Below are 8,708 nucleotides of genomic sequence, written 5' to 3'. Positions count from 1 at the left end.
AACTCACAAGAAAATCTTCCATCCAAAATACCAATGGCTATGGCTTTTAACAGCTTGTACGCTCGCACACTCAGTGTTTTCCTTCTGCTATCATTCTTCACGTCCATTTCCATAGCTGATAATGGCCATGCAGTTGTTCCACCAGAAACCGTATGCCACTCAACCTTGGACCCTTCTTACTGCAAATTTATTCTTGCTAGTCAAAATGGTAGCATATATGACTATTGCCACATTTCTGTTCGAAAATCCCTGTCCCAGTCTCGTAAGTTCTTGAACACCATGTACTCCTATCTTCAAAACCCCTCCTCTCTCTCCCAACCCACAATCCTGGCTCTTGAAGATTGCCAATTACTTTCTGAACTAAACTTCGAATACTTATCAACGACTCTTGACACTGTCGATAAAGCTAACGTTGTTCTTCCCACCTCTCAAGCAGACGATGTTCACACATTGCTTAGTGCTGTTTTGACAAATCAGCAAACTTGTTTAGATGGCCTTCAAACCTCAGCTTCTGATCCAAGAGTGAAGAATGGTCTTTCTTCCCAACTCTCGGATGATATGAAGCTTAATAGTGTCTCACTTTATTTGTTCACCAAGGCTTGGGTTCCTGAGAACAAAATATGGCAGCACCATGGAGCCATCCAGAATGATGGTTTACCCTTGAAGATGCCAAACAAAGTTCGTGCCATTTATGATTCTGCTAAAGGTCAGGGGAGAAAACTACTTCAGACATCGGATGACACAGAAAGCGTTGTGGTGAGTGATATTGTGGTGGTTAGTAAGGATGGAAGTGGAAACTTTACCACCATAAACGATGCCATAGCTGCTGCACCAAATAACACAGCTGTTACGGATGGCTACTTCGTTATCATTATCACCGAGGGTGTATATCAAGAGTATGTATCTATAGCAAAGAACAAGAAGTTCTTGATGTTAATTGGAGATGGCATCAATCGGACAATTGTAACTGGCGATCACAATGTTGTTGATGGCTTTACAACATTCAACTCAGCAACATTTGGTAAGCATAACATCCTAAATAGATATATATCTATTGTCATGAACGTGAATATATATGTAACTTCAAATATTCTTCTTAAATAGTTATTGAAATCGGCCTCTCACATGTTAATTTGTTGGTGATTTTTTCAGCTGTGGTAGGACAAGCATTCGTAGCAATGAACATAACATTCCGCAACACTGCTGGGCCAAGCAAGCACCAAGCAGTTGCAGTAAGAAACGGAGCAGATATGTCCATCTTCTATAGCTGTAGTTTTGAAGGGTACCAAGACACTTTATACACTCATTCTCTGAGGCAGTTTTATCGAGAATGTGACATATATGGCACAGTTGACTTCATATTTGGAAATGCAGCTGTTGTTTTGCAAAACTGCAACATGTATCCCCGCCTTCCATTGAGTGGACAATTCAATGCCATCACTGCACAAGGTCGAACTGATCCAAATCAAAACACTGGCATTTCCATACAAAATGGCACCATAAAAGCAGCACAGGATTTGGCTCCAATGGTTGGTACTGTGGAAACATACCTCGGAAGGCCATGGAAGGAGTATTCAAGAACTGTTTATATACAGTCTTTCATGGATAGTTTGATAGCTCCTGCTGGTTGGCATGAATGGAATGGGAATTTCGCACTGAGCACATTGTACTACGCAGAATATGATAACATGGGTCCTGGTTCAAACACTGGAAACCGAGTAAACTGGTCTGGGTATCATGTTGTCGATGCCACTGAAGCAGCCAATTTTACTGTCTCTAACTTCTTGGACGGCGATGATTGGGTGCCTCGAACTACCATTCCGTACCAGTCATCTTTGTAATTATAATTGGAAACTTTACTTGGAATAATATACTTGTCATAGAGCATGTTGCATACTGTTCCATTTCGATTTAGCCACATAAATATGTGGTAATGAATGAATGAATTATCCAAATCTATTTTTTTTTAACTTTGATTTTGGTTGTCTACAACATTGTAAAAATTAGTTACCGCTATGTTTAGCAGTGTTACGTTAGTATATGTTTCAAAATTTCAGAAAGAATATTTTTGTCAAAGAAAATACTAAATTGCTGACATGACACTGCCAAAGAAAAAATAAAGTCGAAAAGAAAGAACCCCGTTTTTGTGTGGTACAAATTGAAGAACAGTTGCTTCTTGTGCTTAAAAAATCAAAACGTAACTTTTATCTTTTGGAAAGACTAATTTCGAATATACTTTCGATTCACAAGTTCAAGATTTTAAAAAAACAAAAATGTTTATTTCACATCCTCCATCCTATATCTCAATAAATATTAATATTTTAATCATTTATATAAATTTATAATTTTTTTTAATTTTAAAACATTTTGTTGGCTCAATTCCCTATCTAGCACCATTTACATTTTTATTTCCCTATCTAGCACCCTTTTGTTTTTATTTCCCTATCTAGCACCCTTTTGTTTTTATTTCCCTATCTAGCACTCTTTTATTTTTTATTTCCCTATCTAGCACCATTTTAAAAATAAATAAATAAATAATAAATTATTATTTTTTTAATAATTTTAATTTTGAATGCTTTAAAAAATAAATATTTTTAATGTTTAAAATAATTAGAAATATAATTAATGAATAAATAAATGAGTTTTTACAAAATAAAAATAAAAAAATAATAAATTAAAAATGTTTAGTTTAAAATTATTTTTTTTTAAAATGAAGAAAATAAAAAATTAAACTTTACAACAACATAAAAGTTGAATCTATAAACATAAATTACTATTTATTTTGATTATTATTGATGATGTAATCATGTTAATTTCAAGTAAAAAATACAGGACATATTTATAAAAAAACCAAAGTCAATTAGTATTAATTAATAGTGGACACATAAATAATATTGAAGTGTTTACCTAAATGCAAAATTCTAAAAAAAACTAATACAAATGTTACACTTAATGCTTAAAAATGAGAAGAAAAAAATACAAAAATAAATAAGTCTAGAAAATAAAAACAACAACAATAAAATAAGTGTAACATTTGTAAAAAAAAATAATTTTAAACTAAATAATTTTAATTTATTACTTTTTTATTTTTATTTTGTAAAAACTCATTTATTTATTCATTAATTATATTTATAATTATTTTAAACATTAAAAATATTTATTTTTTAATGCATTCAAAATTAAAATTATTAAAAAAATAATAATTTATTATTTATTTATTTATTTTTAAAATGGTGCTAGATAGGGAAATAAAAAATAAAAGAGTGCTAGATAGGGAAATAAAAACAAAAGGGTGCTAGATAGGAAAATAAAAACAAAAAGGTGCTAGATAGGAAAATAAAGATGTAAATGGTGCTAGATAGGGAATTGAGCCACATTTTGTTTGTATTTTTATTAAAAAGAAATTATTACAAATATTAGTATTTATTGTCAATGTAAGATGGAGGAAGAAGGTGTCAAAATAACATAACTCTTAAAAAAAAATGTAAAGATTGATGTAAAAGGAAAGCTTGGGTGCAGAAAGCAACTGCCATATTGAATCCATCGTGGACCGTGTTTCCGTTATTGGGGCTTGCAGATTGGGTTTATATCACGTTAGTGTTTCAGCAAATTTATTCTCAAAATTATTTTCAAAATTATTCTCTACACTAAATTTAAAAATTCAGAATTTTTAAAAAATTATTCAAAAATCAAATTTTCATTTTTAAAAAGAAAATATAAATAAAAATATATTTTAAAAAAGAAAATTCGGAACATAAAATCTAGAAATATATTCTAAAAAAAGAATTTTAATTTTTTTTATTCACACTCTCTTATTTTCGTTAGTTTAATAACAAAATAGGTGCATATTGAAATTATTGATATAGTGTGGAAAGAATTTTCCTAGTGTCTGAGTTAATGCATCCTGCACCCTTATAATGTCAACGGTATTGATACTTTTTATACAAGTAAATCATATTCAATTCAGTCCAATAACTTATTATTTTAATTATATTTATTTTATTTTTTAATGTAAAATATTATTATATTATTATAATTGGTTTTCAAACATATGTTATTTTATTTTTAGTCTTAAATAAACCTTTTTCCAATTTCAACCTCCACACTCACAAATTTTAAATTTCTAATTTTATCATATCTTCATTTTCAGTTTCCGATTATGTCATCCACATACATTCAAAATTATACAATTCAAAATAAAACGTGAAACATCATTTTTGTATTCTATAATATATAATTTAGAAAATAAAATTTATATTTTAAATTTTACAAATTTTAAAATACAAATTAGAATGCAATAGTCCATTGTTTGTTCTCAATTTCCTCTTCCTACGCTCGTCCCATTTTGAGATTTTACGGCCCAATATTCTTATTTGTAAATTGACACAAAAGTATCTATAATGAATTTGGATGTTACGATACCCAGGAAAATTTAATTAGTTGATCTTTTTGAAACATAAATAATATATATATATATATATATGTGTGTGTGTGTGTGAATCAAGTAATTTAATTTCATAATACAAAACTAAGTACTGTGGATATTTTTTATATTTATATTTTTTTAGTAGCTTTAAAATATTTTTCTTATATTTTCTAAGATTTTTTGAATGTATATCTTCTATACTCTTGATAGGTACATTAAAACTTTTATTTAAGTGTAGTACGTAATTTAAAAAATATATATTATAAATATTTTAAAGTTAATTTTATACAATTGGTAGCTTCAATGCAAATCTAACGTGCTTCCTTTGACTTGGATTCGATTTTGATACAAACAACTTGCTGGAGTTTTCAACTGCTGTACATAATAATAATTTTGTAATGACTGATTTTGACTTTCGAAAATTAATTCACAATTTATAAAAGCACCAAACTTATCATAAATCAGAATAATTAACATTTTGAGTACGTGCTGGAACTTAGCTGATATGGGAGGCCGGTTCTATCTAGTTCAAGTAACATCTACACAACTTTTATTATTATTATTATTATTATTATTACATACAATATTTTGAATCATCAGTTATGTCTTCGGAAAAAAAAAAAAACTTTGTGCAGAGAGGAAGTAACAGAGGAGTTTCGTTATTGAGTTTCCGCGTTGCAAAGGAAAAAGGTTGCATTTTTTCAAAGGAGTTTTGTAGTATATACATAAAAGAGTGTATTATGTAGTGAATCCTTACCCGTTGGACTTTGAACTCTTCTTCTCTATTTGATCCCAGCTTGTCAAATTCGGCAGATAGTGTTTACTGAACAATTTCAGTAACGTGTGGGACCTTCACCGCCATTAACATTCCCCACCATCCCAGCTACCTAGCTATATAAAAGTCTCAAGACCTCAGTTTACGCGTTAATCATGAAGGTCAAAACTACACACTCTCTTCAAATCTAATTTCCAAGTGTATTCTGACCAATCAATCACCTATTGACACACCAATTGGTGCACCCTCTAAAAAAACAAAAACAAATACACTCGACCAACCCTATCTACGCTACATTTTAGCTCTCATTATCTCCTTTTTCTCTATGTTTGCTCAAACATGTATACAACCCTCTTAATTTCTATGCACATTTACATAACTATGATTAGTGCTTGATGGGGATTTGTTTAAAATTGATTGTTGATATCTTTCAATTTGTAAAATCTCATTCTTCTTAAAAGTTTGGAGAATGAGCAGTTATGACTTTGTATCTGAGTTCAATCAAATTCAAATTTGCCTTTTTCATTATTCTTTTCTCTGTCTGCCATCTTTTAATTTCAAACAGTTAGGCATCAATGTGAAGGCATCTCTTTTAGCAAACGTTTTCTAGGCTTTCAACCCTTAATTGTTTTTTGTTCTCAGTATCCGCTGGCTTCCACTTTTCAACACACAACATACTGTGGTTTATTACATTATGACAGGCGTCATTAGATATAAATTAATTAAACATTTTGCTTGGTCTCTGGTTAACATATTTTTAATATATTCTCTTTAATGCGGTAAGATTTTACATAAGATTTATGAAATTCAACACGATTAAATTATTTAATGAGAGGTGTAAAATAAAAGAATATTATAATAAAGTGCGTCCTTAATTTTGTATGAATTACTCCATCATGTAGAAACCTTTATTCATTGTAGTGAATTGTATGTGTTATTAGTACTGAACAGGACAAGGGATTCGGTAGTGTCTCCAATTAATTAATTAAATCAGCACCTACTGCACACTTCATAAACACCTAAATTTATTAAGCAAATCCTAGTGGAAAATCCCATAGTTACAATTTCCAAGATGAATGTCCCATGTAATTCGATCTAATTGGATGCCCATTGACAAAGTCTTCCTTGGTTGACTAATCACTATTCCATTAATCTACTACTACTCATATTTAATTCTCTACTTAGTAAGCTTGGTCAACCTTCAACTGCAGTAAAACAAGCACAAAAAACAATTAAACCCATAATCAGAGGTCTCTATCTCGTTAAAAAGTTGCCCCTCTCCACCTATAAATTCATTATGCCAAACCTAGTTTCCAAGTCACCAAAACGATAACTCACTACTACTACTACTCTTGCTCTTGCTCTGTCAAACAAACATGGCTTCCAAGCTTTCTTATTCTCTCTCAATCTTTCTCTTTCTCTTACCTTTATTCCACTCAATAATAGTTTCTGCAGACACCGTTTCAAATCCTGCAACTCCTGTTGCTCCTGGAACCGCATGCCAATCCACCCCAGATCCATCCTATTGCAAATCCGTTCTCCCTCCTCAAAAAGGCAACGTTTACGACTATGGCCGCTACTCCGTCAAAAAATCACTATCACAGGCTCGAAAGTTCTTGAGCCTCGTCGATAAATACCTCCTCCGTCGTTCTTCTCTTTCCGCCGCCGCAATCCGTGCGCTTGAAGATTGTCGTACTCTCGGGGAACTCAACTTCGATTTCCTTTCCAGTTCCTTCCAAACCGTTAACAAGACAACGAGGTTTCTCCCTAGTTTTCAAGCCGAAGACATCCAAACCTTACTCAGCGCCATTCTGACCAACCAGCAAACATGCTTGGACGGTCTCAAAGACACTGCTTCCGCTTGGAGCGTGAGAAGCGGTCTCACACTCCCTCTTTCCAACGACACCAAACTCTACAGTGTCTCACTCGCTCTCTTCACCAAGGGTTGGGTTCCCAGAACCAAAGTCAACACAATGCACCCTACCAAGAAACAACAAGGGTTTCAAAACGGGCGTTTGCCGCTTAAGATGTCAAGCAGAACCCGTGCGATCTACGAGTCTGTGAGTAGGAGGAAGCTCCTTGAGGCCTCGGTGGGTGAGGATGTTGTGGTGAGAGATATTGTGACGGTGAGCCAAGACGGAAGCGGGAACTTCACCACCATCACCGATGCCATTGCTGCAGCTCCTAACAAATCTGCCTCTACCGACGGATACTTCCTTATCTATGTCACTGCTGGTTTGTATGAAGAAAATGTGTCCATTGATAAGAAGAAGACCTACTTGATGATGGTTGGGGATGGTATCAACAAGACAGTTATCACAGGCAATCGCAGTGTCGTTGATGGCTGGACAACCTTCAGCTCCGCAACATTAGGTAATAATAAATCTTCAAAAACTCATTTCAATATACATTAAACAATAAAACATACAAAAATTTGTTTATTTTCATCTCTACTATATCCAATTTGCTTCCTTGTTGGAAACATCGACCTGTGATAATTCCTCAATATATACGGACAATGATTTTACTTTAAAAATTATGTGAAAAATGATGAGAGGAGAATAATTTTCGAAAGAGCACGTATCTGATAAATTTTTCACCAATGCTACAGTTGTGGTAGGGCAAGGATTCGTGGGTGTGAATATGACCATCCGCAACACCGCCGGAGCCGTGAAGCACCAAGCAGTGGCAGTTCGAAACGGAGCAGACTTGTCCACGTTTTACAGTTGCAGCTTCGAGGGGTACCAAGACACGTTATACGTTCATTCCCTGAGGCAATTCTACAGGGAATGCGACATCTACGGCACCGTAGATTTCATATTCGGAAACGCTAAGGTGGTGTTCCAAAGTTGCAACATGTATCCCCGTCTTCCCATGGCGGGTCAATTCAACGCCATCACAGCACAAGGAAGAACAGATCCAAACCAAGACACCGGAATTTCTATCCACAACTGCAGCATTAGAGCAGCTGATGATTTAGCTTCTAGCAGCGGTGTTGCAACATATTTGGGAAGGCCATGGAAGGAGTATTCTAGAACAGTTTATATGCAAACCCAGATGGATGATTTGATCAACGGTGCGGGGTGGCGTGCATGGGACGGTGATTTTGCATTAAGCACTTTGTATTACGCAGAGTATGGCAACACTGGGCCAGGGTCTAACACCACCAATAGAGTCACGTGGTCTGGTTATCACGTGATTAATGCCACTGATGCAGCTAATTTTACAGTTTCCAATTTTTTGCTTGGTGATGATTGGTTACCTCAGACAGGAGTGTCTTACACCGATAACTTGGTATAGAACATCTACGTACTCACATTAACTTTGTTCTTTTCCTTTTGCTATTTTTTGTATCCTTAATCTACTAATATACCCCTGCCAAATCTTCAAACTTCAAACCATATTGTTTCATTGAAAACTGTTGTGATTTAGAATTATAAACCAAATATTGTACTCTTTCTGTCCCATTCTCAATTATTTAGTATTTAATCAGATTGTGACTCTTTC

General features: G+C 33.6%; 2 protein-coding genes across 2 annotated transcripts; both read left to right on the top strand.

Moving 5' to 3' along the window:
• LOC137814760 (pectinesterase-like) lies at positions 1-1,873 on the top strand. The gene is made up of 2 exons (XM_068617651.1): positions 1-1,021; positions 1,153-1,873. Exons 1-2 carry the CDS (start codon positions 34-36, stop codon positions 1,839-1,841), a joined length of 1,677 nt encoding a protein of 558 aa, XP_068473752.1. The 5' UTR covers positions 1-33; the 3' UTR covers positions 1,842-1,873.
• A 4,649-nt stretch (positions 1,874-6,522) lies between these two features.
• Positions 6,523-8,693, top strand: LOC137814757 (probable pectinesterase/pectinesterase inhibitor 41). Its single transcript, XM_068617649.1, has 2 exons — positions 6,523-7,574; positions 7,813-8,693. The coding sequence occupies exons 1-2, from the start codon at positions 6,578-6,580 to the stop codon at positions 8,499-8,501; spliced, it is 1,686 nt and encodes a 561-aa protein (XP_068473750.1). The 5' UTR covers positions 6,523-6,577; the 3' UTR covers positions 8,502-8,693.
• Positions 8,694-8,708: the final 15 nt, after the last annotated feature.

Source organism: Phaseolus vulgaris, chromosome 1 (assembly GCF_000499845.2).
Source record: "Phaseolus vulgaris cultivar G19833 chromosome 1, P. vulgaris v2.0, whole genome shotgun sequence".
Lineage (NCBI taxonomy): Eukaryota > Viridiplantae > Streptophyta > Magnoliopsida > Fabales > Fabaceae > Phaseolus > Phaseolus vulgaris.
The sequence above is the reverse complement of the archived record's forward strand: the minus strand, read 5'-3'. Positions and strand labels throughout refer to the sequence as shown.

What these genes read in the sequence shown, in the direction of transcription:
- LOC137814760 (XM_068617651.1), top strand. Translation starts at nt 34, where the DNA reads ATGGCTATGGCTTTTAACAGCTTGTACGCTCGCACACTCAGTGTTTTC. An exon ending in ATTCAACTCAGCAACATTTG is followed by an intron (nt 1,022 to 1,152) that starts GTAAGCATAACA and finishes TGATTTTTTCAG; the next exon opens with CTGTGGTAGGACAAGCATTC.
- LOC137814757 (XM_068617649.1), top strand. Translation starts at nt 6,578, where the DNA reads ATGGCTTCCAAGCTTTCTTATTCTCTCTCAATCTTTCTCTTTCTCTTA. An exon ending in CTTCAGCTCCGCAACATTAG is followed by an intron (nt 7,575 to 7,812) that starts GTAATAATAAAT and finishes CCAATGCTACAG; the next exon opens with TTGTGGTAGGGCAAGGATTC.